Raw genomic sequence first — 22593 nt, 5'->3', positions numbered from 1 at the left:
CCATCAGGCACTCGACTACTGACTCTAACGTGCGCCTGCTGCTAAGCCTACACACGCTTGTCGACTCTCTTGAGACGCGTGCACACCTGAGCTATCTCTTGCCCACTCTAATACCAGTTTGTAGTGATGGGGAGCGCGAGGATCGAGACACTCAGTGGCTGTTAGCAACAAAGAGAGTGAGAGTGAGAGAAAGCAGAGTAGTGGAGAGAGTGAAAACGATTTTTGGGTACAATGACGAGTGTGTCACTTTAGGTTTTTAGATAGATATATATGTGTAAGTACAAGTGCTAAGGGTGTGTTCACACCCAAGCACATTAAAAGGCACGAGGGACTTTATTCCCAACAAGATCCTAGTCTTCTTTATCCATGGATTTCATAACAAATCTTTCCAAATCAAACAAATATGACTCTATTCTTGTTGTGGTAGATAGGTTCACAAAAATGGCACATTTCATCCCTACCACCAAGACCATCACCGGCACAATTACCGCTAGACTTTTCTTCAAATACATTTCCAGATACATGGACTCCGAGATGACATCATCAATGATCGGGGTCCCCAATTCATATCTAGTTTTTGAAAGAGCCTTTGCAACCTCCTTGGAGTCCAAGTTAAGTTATCCATAGCCAATCATCCACAGACTAATGGTCAAACAGAATGGATAAATCAAGTCTTAGAACAATATCTCCACTGCACCCTCAACTACCATCAGAATGATTAGTTTGAGCTCTTTCCCTTTGCAAAGTTTGCTTATAATAATAGTATCTATGCATCTACCAAGTAAACTCCTTTCTTTGCAAACTATGGCCAACATCCAAGGATGAATGTACATCTCTCCAATCAAGTAAAGAACCCGGCATGCGAGATAAAGCCCAACACCTAGCAGATATACACCAAGAACTCGAGTAACAAGTCCTAAAGGCTCAAAATCAATACAAGTAATATGCAGACCAGCATCATCTCCAACATCCTACATACAAAGTCGGTGGTAAAATATGGTTACTCAGGCATAACCTCCAAAGACAACAAGGCCCTTCACCAAGCTAGACCACCAAAGATTTAGGCCCTTCACTATCGTAGCCCAAATCAACCCAATTACTTATCGACTCCAACTCCCTAGCACCATGAAGATCCACCTAGTCTTCCATGTTTCCTTGCTCGAGCCATACCATAGCTCACCACTGAGGAGGGAGAGATCTAATCACCCACTACTTGTTCAGATTGAAAATCATGAAGAATTTGAGGTTGAGCATGTCTTAGACTCGAGGATCTCCCGAGGTCGATTGAAATACCTTGTTCACTGGAAAGGATATGACATCAATGATCGCACTTGGGAACCTGCATAATATCTCCAAAGAGCACCTCTCGAAGTTAAAGAGTTTCACAGGAGGAATCCAACGAAACTTGGACCAAACCACCAAGCCGTTCCTTGTGGAACTCGTCGCTAGAGGAGGGGGGTGATGTCACGAACATGTCATGATCAAGTGTATGGATTATTCTTGCTCGTGCCATATGAATCCATACCCCATGCGAACCCACCCTTGCCATGTCATCATAGAACCTTCTAAAAGATATGCCATGTCGTCGCCTGCATCACCAATGATGTCATCATTGCACATTCTAGAAGAGCTTTAACCGCCCTCCAATACCTATAAAAGCAGAGACTCGCCATAGAACTCCTCAATCTTGCCAATGCCAGTCTTGGTAGCTCAAGGAGTCGAGACCTCCAAGTAAGTAACTTCGAGTTCCAGTTCCAGTTCTTGTTTAGTCATGGTATCTAGTCTTGTCTCGTCTTCCATTATACTCCTATTGTCTCATCACCTTGTAATCTCACCGTACAAGACCTTGTCTAATACTATCTTGTATCTTGTTTATCCCCATTAAGGGAGATCTTGTAATTCTGATATCTTCTATCCATACCTACGGTCCCAAGTTGTGGGATTTTCCATATCTTGTTAAGTTATCATTGTACCTTATGCCCCTACGTGAGATTATCTTGTAATCAAATTCTTGTAACAAATCTTGCATCTAGTTTAGTCTCTCAAGTATAATCAAGTGCTCTCATAACATCCACCTCCTCAACCTCATGCTGAAATTCAACAAACATATCCTTTGACGCATCACCATGAACAGGCCTCAACAAACTGACATGAAAGGCATTGTATATCCACCAATGTGGAGGTAATTTCAACCAATATGTCATATCACTAATCCTCTTCGACTCCTAAAATGGCTAAAAGGGCCCATAGTATCTCATACTCAACTCTAGTCTTCGGATGTAATCTTTCTCTACCTTTCATCTTTTTCAACCTTGTCTTTTCAAAGCGCAATAATATATAATCGCCCTCTGCAAACTACAAAGCACGTCTATGACAATTAGCTGCCCTCTTTTGCTTTTCTTGTGATCTCTGAAGTGCATACTTTTATCTTTGCATAGACTGCATCCAAGTTTTCCACATGATGGTCAGTCTCAAAGATCTTATCCTTAGTTTGCAAGATAGGTGGTATCTTCTTGCCACCCTCAACCACCTCAAATGGAGCTTTGCTAATGAAACTATGTATTGTGTTGTTGTAAGCAAACTCAACCAAGGGCAAATACTAGTTCCACTATGTCTTGTGGTCAGAAATATGACACCTCAAAAGCTCTAACACTATAGAATTTGCTTCCTCAGACTAAAAATCTATATGCACATGACAGAATGAAGAGAATTTTAGCATGGTACCCATATTCTCAAACAACCCCTTTCAAAATAAATTAGTCATCCGAGGGTCTTGATCACTAATGATCAATTTTGGCATAACATGATACTTAAAGATGTGCTGCAAAAACAATCATGCCATATAATCAGCCTTTATTTTTTTCCTCACCGCAATGAAATGGGCTTGTTTGGTAAACCTGCAAATGATAGTCCATATCCCATCATTCTCTATAGGTGCCCTAGGAAACTTCAAAATAAAGTCCATTGCAATGCTCTGCCAAGGCCTATCTGGAATAGACAAGGGCTGTAATAAACCTGGCATCTTTTGCCTATCATGCCTTACCTTGTGATATATGATGCATATCCTGACAAACTATTTTACATCTGTGAGAGTGCGCAACGGAAGAAGAAAAACGAACACAGAGGGAGAGAGAGAGAGAGAAAGCAGAAAATGAAGGAAGAAAATCTGCACTGACTATAATGAATGCTGAATACAAAACTGTGGACTGATCAGTCCCTGCACGCAGCCCGAACCGCCAGTGAGGGCACCAGATCAGGCTGATGATGACGCCAGCACCGAAGACGGAGAAAGATGACGGAGTCGGAGTGTGCACCTGCCAAAGAAGGAGGGAAGATGATAATACAAATGACTGCGAAGTGGAAAATGGCTATAAATAGCCAAAAAACCCAAAAACTGGCCGACCTGAAATTTGAGGCCATAAATATGTCCGACCAGCATTTAATGCTAATCTGACCAGCATTTAATGCTGGTAAAAATGCCATGAATGCTCAAAAAAATCCCGAAAAGGGTGGACAATGTCCGGCAGCTGAGGCTGGCTGAAGAATGCAGAAACTGCCCCGGGAAATGCACATAAAATCCCAACTGGAGGAGAAAATGCACTGAAATGCAATAAACTGAGTGCTCTAAAATGAGCTATCTTCTCCGTCAAAACAAGTGATAGACAAGTCAGAGCTCCTAAAGTCCTCGTCTGAGTTAGACTAAGGCTCACAGGCAAGAGATGACAAGGCATGACAAACATGACTGCTAACAACATCATGCCTCAAAGCTGGCCAATAAAAGAAATGCTCAATTGCCTTGACTGTGGCATCAATACCTCTATGTCCAGCATATGGAGGAGCATGACTTTCAGTGATAACTATGGGCCTTAACTACTTTATGGCACACAATCGTCCATGCACCATCAGAAATCCATCTCTTAGCACAAAGTGCCCATGCCTCTAGCCATTGCAAAGCTAATCATAAAGATCAATAAAGTTTGAATCAACAACATATTGTTCTTTCATGGTATCCAACTCAGTATAATAAACCATGTTGATAGCTGAAATCTGTGGTTTATGTGACAATACATCAGCCACAACATTCTTTTTATCATCAATATGTACAATCTGAAAATAAAACATAGAGAGAAAATTTACCCATCTCATATGCTTTTCAAACAGCTTTGTCTACGTCAAAAAGTACCTCAAAGTCTGATGATCTATCTGCCCTGTAAAATCATTCCCCAACAAATAATGTTTCCATGTAGACGGTGCATGAATTACAGCTAAGAGCTCTTTCTCATAAACCTGCAAATTCTTTTCTGCATCGTGGAGAATTTGGCTCTTATAAGCCACAACTTGGTCATCCTGCATAAAAACAGTCCCAATGCTCTTACCACATGCATCACACTAAGCTACAAATGACTTCCTTAGATCGGGCAATACAAGCACAAGATTTGAAGTCATCTTTTCCTTTAACTTTTCAAATGTTGAAATTTCCACTGCCGTGACTACCGTCTATCTAAATGGCACATCCTTCTTCTGCAAAGCATGCAATGGACATGCAATTTCAGCAAATCCGCATACATACTTCCTGTACTAAGAATGTAAACCCAAGAAGTTGCAATCTCATGCACATTTCTCAAAGGTGGCCATAATTATATTGTCTCAACCTTTGCAGGGTCCATGCAAATACCATCAGTCCATACAATGCCCCAAAAAGTGGATTTCATGCAAAAAGAATTCACTTTTCTTGTCATTGATAACCAGTCTATACTCACATAGTTCATTGAACACAATATCCAAGTGTCTTCTATGCTCTGCCTCGTTCTTTGAATAGGCAATCATGTCATCAAAGAAAGTGCCTACAAATTCTCTATATGGCCTAAAAATGCGATCCATCATCCGATTGAAAGTGGCAGGAGCATTCATAAGTCCAACATGCATGACAATAGACACATCCTTCGGTCTAATGCCTTGATTGCATCTCACTATATAAAGACATATTGCTGTAATTTCTCAGCTGAGAGCAAAAACCAGCACTAGCACAAAGCTTTGGCCTACAATCAGGTGCCTCAAGCCCACCAAATCAAGGGATTGAGTGATATTCCAAGAATGGAACCATGAAACCAGCCTTCCACCTCGGAAAGGGCAGCAATTCCCTAATTAAGCACTTAACTACAGCAATCAGCAAATAAATATAACTTGAAATGCACAAATTACCTTAATAATCTCAAACATTGAACACCCCCTATTGGCCCTAAAACCGGCACCCCTTTCAGTATTTCTTAGACTTGATTGCTAATGGAATGAGTACAAGCTGAGATTCACGTGCACAAACTCTATCTATTTATTTACTACAATTAGACTTTTTGCCTCTACTATGGTTGATCTTAAAAGCCTCATAGGCGAGGTATATCATAGGCCTTGTACATGACCTGCTATGGGCCTAAAAAGCTTACCATGGTAATCACTTCTCTGATGTGGCAGCCAAACTTCAGTTAAACTATTTTATCTTAACCATGGGGAGATCTTGCATTTGCCCTCAAACAACAATTGGTGTTAGGCATGTCCATGTAATAAGTCTATTCCCATGTCCATGTAATAAATCTATTTCCATGTGCCTATGCCATTATTGACTCCTTTGCTATTTCAAAAAGCCTCTTTACTATAGCAATAATCAGCAATCAATTCGAGCCAATTGGCCCTTGATTTTTCACCCAGGACTTGCACAAACGAAACCTCATAGATTCCCAAGGCTTATGGAAACTTGTTCAAGGGTAAAAACCCAAGCCTAACCCCCGCTACTCATTCTCATATGAGATAGTTCACTCTTGGAAGCGCAAAAATACCATATCTATAGTCGAGATGATCTAAGGTCTTATGCCTCAATTTCACTCTCAACTCTGACACTTCGACTTTGCATAGAACCATTGGGCATATCTAGTTTACCATTATGAAGCTTGCAATCGTACCTAATGTATCAACCTTAACCATGAGCTCCAAGAGTTCAAAATCATTGAGAGGGATGATTACTAGGTTAAGATTCAGTAACACACACTCAAGTGAACAAGTGAACAACAGGAGATAAGAGAGTATTGAAAGGTCACATCCACTATGTGAGAACGATATGAAAGTATAATCCCTAAGGTACTAACTACCACACCCACTGATAGGTGTTCTAGACAAGAAAAAAACCCTACTTCAATTAAAGGTAAAAAGTGCCTGTGAATAAGGGAGAGTTCACACTAGAACTTAAGAGAAACACGAGAAGTGCAACAAGATCCCCTCGAGTGAATGCTATAAACATATATAGGGGATAGACATATCAATCCCCAAATGATATCAAGCCTAGAGCCTTGCGAAAGGCTACAAGCTTCTCTCTAGAGAGAGCTTTTGTAAACATGTCTACCAAGTTGTCCTATGTAGGGACATAAACCAAGTCAATCTCTCCTACATGGAGCCTCTCTCTAACATAATGATAATGCACCTCAATCTGCTTAGTGCAAGCATGAAAACTGGGTTTCTCGCGACTACCATAACACTCAGGCTAACAGTATAGATAGGATTGGGTGACTGATGTCCCACACTAAGATCAACCAAAAGGCGATTGAGCCATATACATTCCAAAGTAGCTATAAATGCTACCCTATATTCAGCCTCACAACTAGATGTGGCTATTGTAGACTGCTTCTTGCTTAGCCAAGAAAGACATAAATCACCAACCATAAAACAATTACCACTAGTGGACACCCATGTGTCAAAAAACCAGCCCAATCACTGTTTGTGAATGCATGCAAGCAAAGAAAAGTGCCTTTAGAATTTACAAAATGCTCAATGTCTGAGTGCCTTTGAGATAACAAAAGACGTGTTTAACTACTTGCCAATGTGTAGTACTAGGGTTGTGCATTAAGTGAGCCAACTAAGAAACCCCAAATTGAATATCTGGCCATGTATTATACAAATACAATAGATAGCCAACAGTCTGCTAATAAAGAGAAGCATCAAATGAATCTTCTACATCCTCAAGTATTAACCTATGGCTTGTCTCAGCTGGATAGTGATAGGCTTACAATCTTTTTAAAAACACTCAAGGAGTTGTCTAATATACTTAGACTGTCACAAAATAATTCCCCCCACAACTGCAATCAATTGTATACCAAGATAGTAGTGCGAGTGGCCAAGATCTATCACATCAAAAGCATGCTTCAATTCATCTTTCAAGGCTGAAATATGTGTCTCATGAGGTCCATTCAATAGCATATCATCCACATAAAGAATGAGAATCAAGACGTTATCCCCATCTTTGCAGACATAAAGCGTACTTTCAATGTGTGAATTATTGAAGCCAAGAGCCTTATGCAACTTGCACACTTTGCTTTCTGAGCCTTTTTTAACAAATCCAAAAGGTTGTGTGACATAAACCTCCTCATGAAGATCACCATTCAAAAAAGCAATCTTCGCATCCAACTAATGAACATGCCAATCAAGATGGCAGCCAAAGCAATGACATTGCAAATGGTAGCCATATGTTTAGTGGGTGCAAACGTCTCATCATAGTCAATCCCATGTTGTTGGGCATCCTTTGGCAATAAGGCGTACCTTGTAGTGATCAATGCTACCATCAAATCTATGTTTTAACTTGTAAATCCACTTTGTGACTATAGTATGCTTGCCAACAAGCAAGTCACATAACTCCCATGTGCCATTTTTATGAATAGAGTACATTTCTAGCTGCATAGCTACCATCCAATGTTCGTCTTCTAAAACATCATGTAAAGAGAGAGGCTCCTCATTGCATGTAGTAACTAATACAAGTGTTTACGCGACCAAGTTACCCTATGCATGGCAAGTGGCTGCTCTAGTTCTATCGAGAAGTGGAATGAACTCTTTGCTATCCCGTAATGTATCTAATAGCCATCTAGGGACTATTTTCAAATAGCAACCCTCTCATAAATCACTTCATCATCAGCTATGCCTTGATCAATGAGCTAAAAATCAAGCTATTGTTTAGCATGCGTTTGCTGCTGGATTTACTGCAGTAAACCCTCAATAGGTTGCTGAAATTGACCAAAATCAGGTGCACTTTGCTGAAACAGCAGCAACAAACTGTCAAACATGTCCATAGACCCCACATTGGGCTGAGTTTTACAATCCTTGAATTGTTGACCAAGATGTTCAACGAATAGCACATCTCTACTAACAAAAATATTATTCGTACAGGATTGGTACAAGTTGAACCCTTTACTTTCTGGCATCTGCACTGTACCAATAAAAATGCATTTGATAGCCTTGTCTTGCAATTTATGTCTTCGTGGTTGTGGCACCAAAGCATATGCCAAACAACCACGACATGAATATGTGACACCACTCGTTTCCTGGTATTCCAAGCCTCATAAGGTATACATTTGTTGAGAAATGACAAATGATGTATGCTCCAGGAAGAGTTGTCTTGAATCCCATATGCACAGTGAGGAGAGTGGAACAACCCAATTTCTATAAAGCATTGTACTTGGCTATCACTTTCATATGAAATGAATACAATGTCATGATGCTTTGTACTTTCAATTAAGTGTCTTGTCTTTGTCAGTCCTACACAAGATTGTGTTTATGAGTCCAAGCTGCCATCTTGGAACCTAATTCACTTGTGTAACAGCTTGTCTCTGCTTGTCTATGTCATCATGAGCTTGGTCTTCATCTTCCACCCGCCATAGCATCTGCCATGCTCTAGATCCGCAACTTCTGACAACATTCAGCCAATGCTTTAGCAAGGCTACAATTCAATACATACATTGCACACATAATAGAATCAAGCCAAAACTTGGGGATAGCTTATTGTGGAAAAGTATACAACGTGCCATTTGCTATTCTTTCTTTCAACCACATTGTTTTGATAAGGTGTGTAAGGTGTAGTACATTGATGTGTGTAATCCCCCTCTAAGCCAAAAAGAAGTCAAACTCTCATGACATGTATTCCCCCCCTCGATCTATACAAGGTGTAATAAGCTTGCATCCACTACCATTTCCAACCAAGGCCAAGAAGGTTTTAAAGCATGCAAAAACTTCTGCTTTGTACCTCAAAGCATATCTAAAAATGACGAGTCATGTCATCAATGAAGGCAACAAAGTACAAGTATCCTTCAATGGATTTTATATACATGGATCCACAAACATCACTATGCACAAGCAGTAATTTCTAGTCAGCATGCATAGATCCACCCTTGGGAAACGAAGCATAATGCATTTTGCTAAGTACACAACTCTCACATACATTATGAGTAGGTGCTTTCAATGGAGGGAGTTCAAGCACCATATTTTTGCTTCTCAAGCAAAGAAAATTACCATAATTAAGATGACCAAACTAAGCATGCCATAACTCAATGTCATCCACAATGGTAGTGTCAACCTATAATTGCCATAATTAAGATGACCAAACTAAGCATGCTATAACTCAGTGTCATCCACAATGGTAGTGTCAACCTATAATGCATCCTCTGATGCTCTCCAATGGGAATCTGTCCAATGCCTTGAATTGCATACGAAACATTATTTGCACATACAACTAATCCCTCCTTTTGTATATTTGTGTATGATATAAACAAGTCACAAAAGGATCTTATGTGCTTGGACGCTCCACTAACAATATACCATGTGTTGTTTCCAACAACTAATAAACCATGTGCATGTGAGGAAGAATTATATGAGCAATGCACAACAAAAGCATAAGATTTACAAATGTCCGAACTTGCTAGATGTGTTGTTATATCCCTCGCACTTGCTGAATTTTTAGCAGCACTCTTGCCCGATTGATTCCTCTTTTGAATTGCCATTCTTTTCTTGTATCATGGAAGAAGTTGTTTTGCCTTTACCCTTTGAGTTTAAGGGCTGCCATGACTTCCCTTTGTCCCTATGGTTGGCTGCAAATGCTTGATTTTCCATACTTATGTTAGAGCGATTCACCCATGATTGCTCTTCTCACAATAACAATTACACCAACGCATCAAATGTCTATACCTCAACATCTCCTTTTGCAAGTAAGTGAAGTCTAGTGGCAAAACTCTAATATGTATCATGTAGGCTCTCACAAGGATATGAAATTTTGTTTACTCTACTTAACATTTGAATTAACTTTTAATCAAATGTTTTAAGTACGTATTGCACATGTAAAGTGCAACTAAGATTATTTCATATTTATGAGCCAAGGACTCTAAAAAATCAGTGGGACGTCAAAGGCAAAAGTTATCTTATGTAATGTTGCATAGATATTAGGAGGTATCTGGTACCAAAAATTGGCCTAAGATATTTTATTAGCCAAGTGACAGTTGGTGATACTAGGGATTTGGCATACAATGATACTTAATGCCAATCCGAGGGCTAAAGAAAACTTGCGAACACTTAAGAGATGAATTGGGCTAGCAAATTTAACTAATGGTTGGTTAGACTAGTTTTTTGGACACTAAATTAATTATTAAATTAATTTTCAGAATTTTATGCAGATAATGCTGAAATTTTGAGTTTGGAAGGTTGCCACTTAGCAAAACTTGCGATGCAAGTGGGATTCGAGAAAGACATTTTTTAGGCTGGGAAGAGAGAGAGAGTCAATTCAACCTTAAAAAAGTTGAGAGAGACAAAGAGAAGGTTGCCATAGCTACTACAACAATTGACAAGTCATTTCCAACTAGCAAGAGACCCTCAGAGAGCTGGTGACATGACTTGAAAAGACTACTACAATAGGTGACAACAGTTTGAGGACTATTTCAACCAGACAAACATCATATTCGGTATATTCCATCAATGGAGAGAGCTTTCATGGCTGTCTAGACAAGGCAACATTTGATTTCTTTCATTTTCTTGCGATGAAAGTCTGAATTTTCTCTCTATTCAGCATTCTCTCCCATTATCCAGCCATTTCCCAATCTTGCTCCAAAAATCTTAACATTTTATTCCCTAAAGGTTGAGAAATCGCATTTTTCTCAGCTGTAAACCCCTAAGTTACAACAAAATTTAGGGTTTGACAACAACCTCACGGAGTGTGCCAAGAGATTGAAGCCTCAAGACTTGAATTTTTAGGGCCAAGAATTAATTCTCAGCAAGATTCAATGGAGGGACTAGCCAACATTCGAATCTGGAGCAAATTTCATTTCCCAAGGAGCGATGAAGGCCAATCACCAAGTAAATCAAGGGGCAAATCAATTTGAAGACTCGCTACTCATTGTTGACAACAAGGGGCTTTTGGATTGCAAAGGGGATTAAAGGTCTTCCATTGTATTCGAATTCAGTTACAATTAAAAATAAAGAAACACTGAAAGGAGCACCAATTTTGGGGCCAACATGGTGTCTGATGTCTCAAATTGATTGATAAATGTTTGTATTTCAACATTTCATTAATTATTACTCATTGTAATTAAATTATAATCAAGTCATTACCACCCCTCCATGGAAGGAAGGTTGGTTTCATAGGCCAACCAAGACTGAGAGGCATCAATAATTATTTCATTAGTATTTGCAAGCTAATTTGTTATGTCCTTTACACGTGTATTGTATGCATCCATTGAATGATCCTTTGTCATGTGCTCCATCTCAAGCTGTTTGTGCAAATAGGCTACATGAGCCTCATTGCACACCCGATACAACGAAGCAAGCTATCTCGAGCCTCCTTGGTCGTTGTGCACAACCGAATTTGTGGGATGACCCATCTTTTACACAAGAATGCAATCAAAGTATCAACTTGCGCATCATGCACATCCCATCTCAATTGATCTATAGTGGAAGGTACAACATGGATTGGAGTGGAGAATCCAACAATGGCAACGGATGAGCTAGGTGAACTTGTAGCATTTTGTGTAGCCAAGCCTACATGCCTAACCTCTAAACCACATACATAACCCCAAAGCTGCTTGGCAACTAAGACATGCTCCATGTATACCCACATGGGATAATTAGTGCCTTCCGATTTATCGAAGTCCCCAAACATATTGAGCAAATCATTTTGCCCTACCACTCATTGCTGCAAATTGCTGGCATTTGTGACCAGCTGCTGTCCAAAGTACAAATGCAAGGGCAGCACAAAAATAAAGCAAGGAAAAGGCCAAAAAACTTACAATTTTTCGCAAAATTGATTCGCAAAATTGATGATGGCGAAGAAGAATTTGCACCTAAAAAGGCTTCAATGTCCTCAAATGTCAATGAAAAAGGTATAATTGGTCTGGTGTTGGTGGGAACAAGGACCTGATAACATCAAAAGTTAATTAGTTTTTTAAAGATTAATGTCAATTGGAGACCTATCGGGCTGAATTTGTTTGGCAGAACACGTGTGTAGGCTATCTACTTGGAGGAGGAACTATCAAACTAAGTGTGACGTGGTAGGGACGGGAAATCAGCTAGCGCAAGCTATCAAGGCATTTGCAGGTAGAGAACTTGTGAAATGGGGTATCAAGCACAATGTGACATGGTAGGTACAGGCGAGATTAGGAAGCACAAGCTGTTTGGGCAGATTTCGAGGCTGTTAGTGCAGGCTGGACCTGACGTGATTAACACAGGCTATCAGCACACAAAGCAAGACTGTCGGCTGCAGGCATGGGAGAGCCAAGACGTGCACTTCCTATCGAGGGCTGAAACGAACAGTTCTGACCTGGCGATTTCTGGGGCAGGCTGTCGGGAGAGCTAGAGACTTGTACACATCTGTTTGAACAGGGCAAACTGTTTGAATTATATGCAGGCTGAGCAGACAGACAGCTGGAACAGCAACCAATATATGAGCCAAGCATGATGCTCAATGGCAGCAATGGCAGCAATGGTGGCAGCGGCGACGGCTGAGAAGAGATATAGCTCTAATACCACTGTTAGGTTAGGATTCAACTCACTCACAACGAACAAGTGAACAACGATAGGGAAGAGAGTGCTAGAAGGTTACATCCACTATGTGAGAATGATATGAATGTACAATCCCTAAGGTACTAAGTACCACACCCATTGATGGGGTTCACACAAGGGAAAAACCTTTCTCTAACTAGAAGGTAAAAAAGTGCCCGTTGATAAGGGAGCATTCACACCAAAACTTCAAAGAAACACAATAAGTGTAACAATGATTTGACTATCAAATTGACTGAGTATCACTGATTGCTCACTGAATTTGCCACCATTGGCTTACCCAAGTCAACTGATAATCAAGTCACTTTGTTCATGAATAAATTGCTACAGAGATATTTCAATTTTATCCAATAAATCATCTCCCAGCCCCAATTACCCGCCATCTATGAGTTTGAGTGTCAACTACTATGTCATGCTCAGTTGCTTGATCAATTTCATAAGAAACCTCAATATTCAAAGGGAACATTGACTTCCTAGAAGGTGAAGCAAGGTGGATGAAAGAACAATACTAAGACTGAGTAGGATAGTAAGGAGCCAAGTAACTCCCCTCCAAGATTAAAATCAGGCTGGCAAAATCTGACTCTCTTCTCCACTTAGGACCTCCAGCACATCAAGCGAGCACCCTTCACTCCAACGTAGCAAGGTAGACCCACTGCTCCACATGGCAGTTGGACCATTTGCCCCCACTACACCCAAGGGGTTATCTAATTAGTCTACTACCACTCCTATTGACTTCAGTCCTCACGTACTCCTTGCCTTCCTTGAGGATAGACCTGATGAGTCCCCATCAATTTCCCATGGAGCAATCTATTGACTAAAATGTCCGCAACATTGACCGCACTAACACACCTACCACCTACATATCAATTGATTTTTGCAAGCCATGGTCTAGTCTAGCTTCTCTCTTCGGTTACACATTTCTACTCTGACTTCCCTACATCTTTAGTATGCCTACATTTTGATAGTGGTACCATCTCAAAACCCAACACATTGCACTCCCAAGCTGCTTGTTTTATACTTGTTGAGTGGAGTGAAGACTCGAATCATTTGGAACTCCTCACCTTGGTTGCCCTTCCTTGATGGGGTTTTACACTCTAGACCAATTAGGAGTCTTCTCCCGAGGCCAAGTTCTTGCCTTCCTTGAGATGACCTTAGAGGCCATTCATTTCACAAGTTTCCACCTCGACATGCAATTCACTCTTCTTCTTTGGGTGCTTCTTCTTTCCCCCATCAATATCAACATCTTCGATAGAGAGGGTGTACTTACTTCTCCTTTCATATCACAAGTTTCCACCTAGATATCCAATTCACTCTTCTTCTATGGGTGCTTCTTCTTTGGGTGCTTCTCCTTTCCCCCATCAACATCAATATCTTAGGAAGAGAGGGTGTCTTACTTCTCCTTTCATCATCCAATGGTGAGAGGGGGTGGTAGTCTTCTCTTGGTGTTTCCAAGATTTTGATTATTTTTTCAAACATATTATTTTCGTACATTATATCATTATCTGTACTAACAAGATGATTATGATTGTAAAAGGACACACAAACAAACAATGCCTATATGAGGACACTGTCCAATGGCACCATTGCATCACATTTTGCATAAGTACGATATACTACATTGCTCTTTGCATTACCCCATGAATTGATATTCTATTCTTGTAAATATACATCTATGTGCATTTATCACTTTTTAGTCAAAGTCTTGATCAAAGAGTGGTCGACTTTGGATCCACCATATTTGTAGCAGTTCACATGGCAATCTCTTTGGCAACTTCCCTACATATCTGCCTATACTTTTTTTCTTCACTGACCTACCAAGTGGTTGGGATAGCTTGTTTGTTTTATGGTGTATTGGAGCTAACCATCCCTTCTCATTTTCCCCGAAGGCACAGATACTTAATAGGACATCACCAATTACTTCCAAAAAAAAAAAGTTCAAAGTGGTTTCATTCACCTTTGCACATCTTGGTAGGCCACGGGACACCCAACAAGCACTCTTTGTCCAATACCTTGGCCTCTCTAGGGTGACCCTTTGGGCTCCCTTGGTAAAATGACCATCACCTTTATAGTCTTAATAGGTCACTAGACAACGAACAAGCACCTTTTGCCTGCTTTGGGATGGGATGCCTTGGGATTAATAAAAACATGGCCATACCACCAACCCACACCATCCCAATGTGTGCATATATTGGACTCACAATGATATGCATTATATGGCCTTGAGTCCTATAAATACAACCCAATTATCCCAACCCTAAACTATCCTGAGTGTGTTTTGATTAGGTCACTTTAATAACCCTAAGAGGTTTCAATTAGATCACTTTAATAACCATTATCCAATCGTCCAAAAATGTAAGACCTCCCCCCTTATTAATGATTGTTGTCCTCAACAATATCCTTAGGCAAAAAATACAAAAATGACTCTTAGAATCAACTATCCATTTACTTCCATCTCCGATCAATTTTTCTCCAACAAGATCATTTAGTCCTACAATCAAGAATTGTTCCATGTTCAAGTGGAATGCAATGACCAATATCTTCCAATCATGTAACTTCCTCAATCGAGACAATCAATTTACCTTATTCCAATTGTTCTTTCAAACAATTTATGTGAAACACCAAGTGAAATTAACTATCTAGAGGTAAATTCAAAGACATACTACCTATCTTCTTGTAATTTACAAGGGGTCAAAGTATCTTGAAGATAACTTATGGCATTTACTAATAGTTTCAGAATGGGAATCCTTTGGGACTTTAAGATAAACCCATGTGCCTTCTTGGAGATCTCGAGGTGTAAAGTCTTGATTAGTATAAAATGTAGCACACATGTGCCATATAAGCCATACATTATTGTATTCCTTGTCTAGGCCATTGTAAATATAACCTAAGTTACTATGAGACACCCATGTGTATGCATCCCATGTATATGCACGTCCACATCTTTGGCACATACCTATGTGTGTGAGACATGTACACTAGGAGTTCAGACATACCTGTGTGTGTCCATATATCTAGGTTCATGTGTGTGTACGTATCTGCAAGTATCCACGTGTGAACATGTGTACTTATAAGTGTGCATACATGTACGTGTATCCTCGTGTGGGCATGTGTACATACACACATGTATGTACACATGCCCACACGCAGATACACATGTGGGCGTCTGTGTGCATACATGTATTTGCAAGACACCGTCCTATTATTATACAATTATTCAATCCGGCATATATAGATCAGATCTAGCCTGAAACATCAACAACGAGAAAACGCTAATGTACAGGTCTATGTCTTTCAGTATGATCTTCTGAAGGGATCAAAATCGAAGGGGCATCTCCATGTACTCATAACAGCCATGCACTCGGTAAGCGATCCAGAGAGCCCCAACTGAAACACATACATACATGAAATGGATCGACGAACTTATCAAACTAAATATATTTGGCGACAGTGGTTGGATTGAACGTCAAACTTGGCGAGAGGTGACAGGGTTATAAAATCTCCTCTTCCTCAGATAGGTATTAGAATGGCTGAGGCAATGTCGTGATGCAAAGGTCAGTGTGACTTGTCACATTGAACTGACTTCTGCGGGTAAGATAGTTACCGTGTATATGCGTTTTCCCTGAAAATTTTGTTCTGAACATATACACATTCCCCTTACAACAGTTCTTAAGAAAGATTCGATGAAAATTTGATCGACTGATGCGCGTACTCTATACATTGCCTCTGTGCAGAAAGGAGAAAAAAAAAACAGGGTATATCACATCGAGGCTGGATCCAGCAAAGAGCACTTTGCGGAAGGGCCATGAAGATCCTTTCTATGAGAGAGAGAGAGAGAGAGAGAGAGAGAGAGAGAGAGAGGCAGAGATTGGGATGGATAGCAGAGAAGCAGCACAGAGATAGGAGAGACAGAGACGGAGAGGGGGTGTGAGAGAAGAGGGAGAGAGAGAGAGAGAGAGAGAGGGAGGGAGAGAAAAACCTGGTCCTGACCTCTTGTTTTATATTTTAAAGGAGGAATTGTGATGGCGCTGTTGTGTCCGGACTCCCCAGATGCAACGCTCGAAGACGGACAGAACAAAAGAGAGAGAAGGAGGGCGCGGAAGAAAGAGAGAGAGAGACAACAGGTAGGGTTTCCCTTTTTGTCCCACTTCGTTGCCCGTCCCTTCTTGCCACCCCTTTGTACCCAAGGGGCCCTTCACATCCACCCTCCTTTTCTTCTATGATTCCAACCTATGTGCTACACATATTAAGGGATGGGTCGCACCTAAAACAAATGGAGTGCAGGGTCCCTATTGGCATAGTGCTGCACCCCAAGCAAGTGAGAGGAGTGGGGTGAAGATAAGGCGATGCTATGAGCATTCTACCAATGTTATCATCATTGATTCGTTGGCAGAAAAGGTATCTCTTGCCTCAATTGCTAGTGTCCTTGCATCAAACATTCATAGAAAGTGACACACATGTGCAAGCTTCTAATATTGTAAGAATGCAACCATGAGAATAGACTTCCCCTCCGCTCTTCAGTCGATGATTGTTACTCATTTTCTCTTCTACTACCATGAAGTTTTAACATTGGTTATTTTAATCATCCTAACTCTCACTTGAATAATTATTTTCTCCATTCAATGGTCACGCATATTAGTACCTGGATATTGATAATAGCCCATGGGTTAACTTAGAGGATTACTCAAGGATAAACTATGCGTATATATAATTGAGTTTAGAAGAACCATCTAAACGTTGATTACATGGTTAACCTCTCTCTCTCTCTCTCTCTCTCTCTCTCTCTCTCTCTCTCTCTCTCTCTCTCTCTCTCTCTCTCTCTCTCTCTCTCTCTCTCTCTCTCTCTCTCTCTCTCTCTCTCTCTCTCTCTCTCTCTGTGTGTGTGTGTGTGTGTGTGTGTGTGTGTGTGTGTGTGTGTGTGTGTGTGTGTGTGTGTGTGTGTGTGTGTGTGTGTGTGTGTGTGTGTGTGTGTGTGTGTGTGTGTGTGTGTGTGTGTGTGTGTGTGTGTGTGTGTGTGTGTGTGTGTGTGTGTGTGTGTGTGTGTGTGTGTGTGTGTGTGTGTGTGTGTGTGTGTGTGTGTAGCTAGGGCTCCTCATTTGAAGGCTAAGGACATCGTAGCACTATACCTACGCTCCAATGATATGCCTTGCAAGTGGGAGTAGTAGTGCATGGAGGTGTAATGGGAGCAACTAACACAAACTGCTGGGGCAAAGCAGACTCAAAGCAAAGGGCTAGGCAACTAGGTGAGGAAGGGCGAGAGATGGAACCAATCTCACACAAACATGTGGACTAGGAATCTCACATGTGTCATCCTTCAAGGGATGCATGGATGGATATGGTCGTGGTTCATGCTCTGCTATGGCATGTGATTTGACATAAATCAATCCTCACAACTATATGGTATGAGTGTTAAAGATTGGGGAGTGTGGGAATCAATCATGGCATTGCTTTTGAGAAGATCTTGACCATCCACATGTCTATGAGTAACTAGGATACCCTAGTAAACTTAGATGTTGAAGTAAACTAGGATGACATAAGAAAAATAGAAACAAAGGCCAAAAATATGGAGATACAAGAATAAACAACTTAAAATAGCAACCATTGTAAATGTTCTAGTGTTTGCTTGAATTTTTTGTAATTCTTATTGACAAAATCTTACATTTTATCAATAGCAATTTGTTTTCATAGTATATCTTATTTGTTCTAGATAGCTTGTTTTATTCTTTTCTAAAGGTGGTGAAAAATTGAAGTCAAACCCCTTCCAAAATGTTAGTTTAGGGGGAAATTGAAACTTTTTAGGAATAAGAAAGATAAAACTTAAAGGAGGTTTGAATCTACAACTCTAAAATTTTAAACTATGCATGCATAGATAATGTTGACCTAATTGTTAGTTTTGAATTTCCATTAATTCAAATTTTTTTAGCACATAGACTTCTTTGAATAATTGTTCTAGCACCATTGAGTAGGTTGTATTCATAACCTTTACTAAACATGCAACATGGGTCAAAACAAGTAATTATTTCCCCAAAAAGTGACCTTCATAAGCAAGACCACAAACTATTTCCCCTTTGTGGTGAGGTTATTTTTTTCTTTGCTACAACTCATAAAGTGGTCAAGTGGTGGCTAAGTATTGTGCTTGAGTGCACAACCTTTATGAGATTGAGTTGATTGTAATCAGGTTTGAATACACTTATCAAAGATAAAACACCACAATACTCGAACTCGAGACAAGGAATTGCATACTGACAATTCATTACTTCATTACACAAAGAAACAGAAAGCATGTAAATCAAAGACATTATTCAGAACACAAAACTCATTGCATTTCATTCTTGATCTCAAAATATAACATCATCATTGTCATTGATACATTAGAATACATTAGAATACATGAATATATTCTATTCAATCGGTAGATGATAAAATACACAACTCCAGACTTGACTCTTGACTCTTCCAGATGCACTTCTTGACTTCTTAGCATTTGGTCCATCTATTATCTAGCACCCAACACATGGCGCACATCGGTAGACTCAAACTTAGCAACGCTTCTCATAAACAGGATTCTACAAGCCGTTTTTTGTTTCCATCCATGACTTGATGTAATCACCACCACTGACAACGAGCACCAACTAGAGTCACTCATCGATGTCACCTTGATTGTCCATAGCAAGCTCATTCTACACTCAAAGGCTAATTTTTGTCCAGCCTAAGGGAACCTTGATGCCACGGACATGCCACGATCATGTACGGATTAGTTCTTGCTCATGCTATATGAATCCACACCCCATGAGAACACACCCTTAACAAGACATCCTCGAGCTAACCATGAGAAGCTACCCTTGCTATGTCATTATAAAATCTTCTAGAAGATGTGCTATGTCATCAACTACATCATCGATGATGTCATAATGGAACATTCTACAAGATCTTTAGCCACCCTCCAACACCTATAAAAGGAGGGGTTTGCCATAGAGCTCCTCAATCTTGCCAATGGCAATCTTGGGAGCTCAAGGAGTCGAGACCTTCAAGTAAGTAACTGCGAGTTCCAGTTCTCTAGTCATCATGGTATCTAGTCTTGTCTTGTCTTCCATTATACTCGTGTTGTCTTGTCACCTTGTAATCTCATAGTACGAGATCTTGTCTAGTACTGTCTTTGTTGGAAGAGAGGGAGAGAGACAGAGTGGAGCAGAAGATGAGCCTGAGCTCATTGTTGTACTTCTTCCATTATTCTTCCATCATACTAACTGAAAGAGACTTATAGACATAGGTATGATTAACCAAGACTAACAGTGGTTAAGTCACTAACTACACCGACTTATTGAATATCACACACGTGTACAACTATATCCAACTAATGTCGGTCACACACATAAAGATAGACTGACTGAAGAGTAATGAGAGCTTGATATTCTAACACTTCCCCTCAAGCTCAAACCATCTAATAAACTCCAAGTAGTTGTCTGAAGTATATGAACTTTTCTTTACCAAGAGACTTGGTAAATATGTCTGCTACTTGGTCTTCAGTCTTCACATGAATCAAGTCAATCTACCCTGTAAGAACCATTTCTCTAATGAAATGGTAGTGAACCTCAATATGTTTGGACCTAGCATGGTAGACAGGATTGCTAGCCAACATAACACTGCTGAGGTTATCACAATGCAATCTAACTCTACTTTCCAGCAATATTCCCAGTCTTTCAGCAGTTTCATTAACCAAACTACTTTGCAAGCCGCTAAGGCAGCTCCTCTGTACCCTTCTATACTAGACAATTCAACAGTAGGCTATTTCTTACTCTACCAACTAATCATACTATTTTCCAATCCAAATGCATAACCACTGGTTGACCTCCTGTCATAGGCACAACTAGCGCAATCAGCATCAGTAAACCCTGTCAAGTCAAGAGATTTTCCATATGCATAAAACAACCCATAATCTGTAGTACCCTTTACATATCTCATGATCCTCCTGACTGCATCTAAACGTGGTTTGTGAGGCTTCTACATGAACTGACTAATCAGCCCCACTACATAATATAAGTCAGAACAAGTATATTAAGCTGCCCACCATCTGTTGATACATCGTCACATTCTCTATGTCATTCCCAACATCAATCTATAGCTTGGCATTCTAATCAAGAGGTGTCTCCATAGGCTTGCATTCAGCCATACCATACTTTTGTAACATGTCATGAGCATACTGCTTCTGTAGCAGCCATATACCTTGAGGTGTAGAGACTACCTCAATTCCAAGAAAATGCTTTAGCTCACCAACATCTTTGACTCTGAATTCAGCCTGTAAACATGATTTAATTTCAGCAGTGCCCTCTTCATTATCTCCAATTATGATAAGGTTATCTACATAAACCACTAGAAACACATATCCATGATCTGCCTTCTTCATGAACAGACTGTGATCTACATCACCCAATCTAAATCCATGTTGCTATAAATAACTGCTGATCCGATCATTCCATGCTCTAGGTGCCTGTTTCAGTCCATATAAAGCCTTTTTCAGCTTACATACATATGTAGGAAAGTATGGGTGAACATAGCCTTCAGGCTGCTCCATATATACTTCCTCAACCAAATCACCGTTCAAGAAAGCATTCTTGACATCCATCTGTCATAATTCCAACCTTTGCATGTTGCCAAAGCAATGACAATTCTGACTGTTGCCATTTTAGCCACTGGACTGAAAGTCTCCTCATAGTCAAGGCCATATTGCTGTGCAGACCCTTTTGCAACTAGCCTAGCCTTATAGCGTTCTAACAAACCATCTGACTTGCACTTAACCTTGTACACCCATTTGCAGCCAATGGGGACTTTTCCTTCAGGTAACTCAACCAATTCCCATGTCTCATTTTCAGTCAGGGCTGCATACTTCTCATCCATGGCAGCACACCAGTTATCATCTGTAACTGCATCATCAAACTTTATAGGTTCTTTGTAACCTGTCACACTAGCCATATATGCATAATGGTGGGCTAAATAACTAGTGTATGTAAACCTATCAATTGGTTTTCTAACTCTATCAGATCTCTGTATTTATGGCTCATTCTGAGCTTGCCTCTTATGAGGCGATACATAACGACTCTACTTTGCTCCAGGCATCATAATAGATGGAATGCCTAACTCACTATCCAAGCTATCACTGCTAGATGACTCATAACCTGCTGTAAGTGGACGTGTCACATCAAGCATCTTTTCTTTTCCCTTATCCAATCTCCCCCTTACTGACATATCCGTGCCAGTGGATGTAAAAGTACGACTCTACAAGCATCCTGACCAAGGACTTACTATAGGTGACCCATCACCTATAGGACCACTCATAGATGTACTCATTGTAGGTGTATTTTCAGCATTACTAGTGCTAGCTTATCCATCAGTAGCCATTGCAACAAGATTACCATACCACGATCCCAGCTCATCAAAAACAATATCTCAGCTCATCAATGTCTCATCTGTAGATGGTACATAACACTTGTAAGCTTTCTGGTCTTGTGCATAACCAAGGAACACACTCTTAACAGCTTTAGCATCCAATTTCCTCCTCTTTTCATTAGGAACATGCACATATGCAATGCTACCAAATACCTTCAAGTGTGAAATGTCAGGCTTATGACCATACAACCTCTCATATGGAGTTGCATCATGAATCCCTGCTGTAGGGGTTCTATTCAGCACATAGACAACAGTCACTACTGCTTCAGCCCAGTAACCATTTGTCAAACTCTTCTCATTCAG

The 22593-nt window shown here is 40.2% G+C and overlaps 1 protein-coding gene across 2 annotated transcripts in view; it reads right to left on the bottom strand.

Annotated features, from left to right (window-relative positions):
- Positions 1–16981, bottom strand: part of LOC148030284 (uncharacterized) — a 55572-nt gene extending 38591 nt beyond the window's left edge. Inside the window, exon 1 of one of the 2 annotated variants that reach the window (XM_087686567.1) lies at positions 16837–16981. Coding sequence is in view for 1 of the 2 variants with exons in the window: in XM_087686564.1 (XP_087542690.1) it covers positions 16451–16567 (117 nt within the window). In the remaining variant the exon portion in view is untranslated. Of the gene's footprint in view, positions 1–16450; positions 16766–16836 lie in introns of those variants that run through there. The other variant, XM_087686564.1, reaches the window with a different exon arrangement.
- Between the last annotated feature and the right edge of the window lie 5612 nt (positions 16982–22593).

This window comes from Lygodium microphyllum, chromosome 10, assembly GCF_053477565.2.
Source record: "Lygodium microphyllum isolate KBCC chromosome 10, Lygodium_microphyllum_v1.1.10, whole genome shotgun sequence".
Taxonomy (NCBI): domain Eukaryota; kingdom Viridiplantae; phylum Streptophyta; class Polypodiopsida; order Schizaeales; family Lygodiaceae; genus Lygodium; species Lygodium microphyllum.
This window is presented reverse-complemented; position numbering and strand designations above follow the sequence as displayed.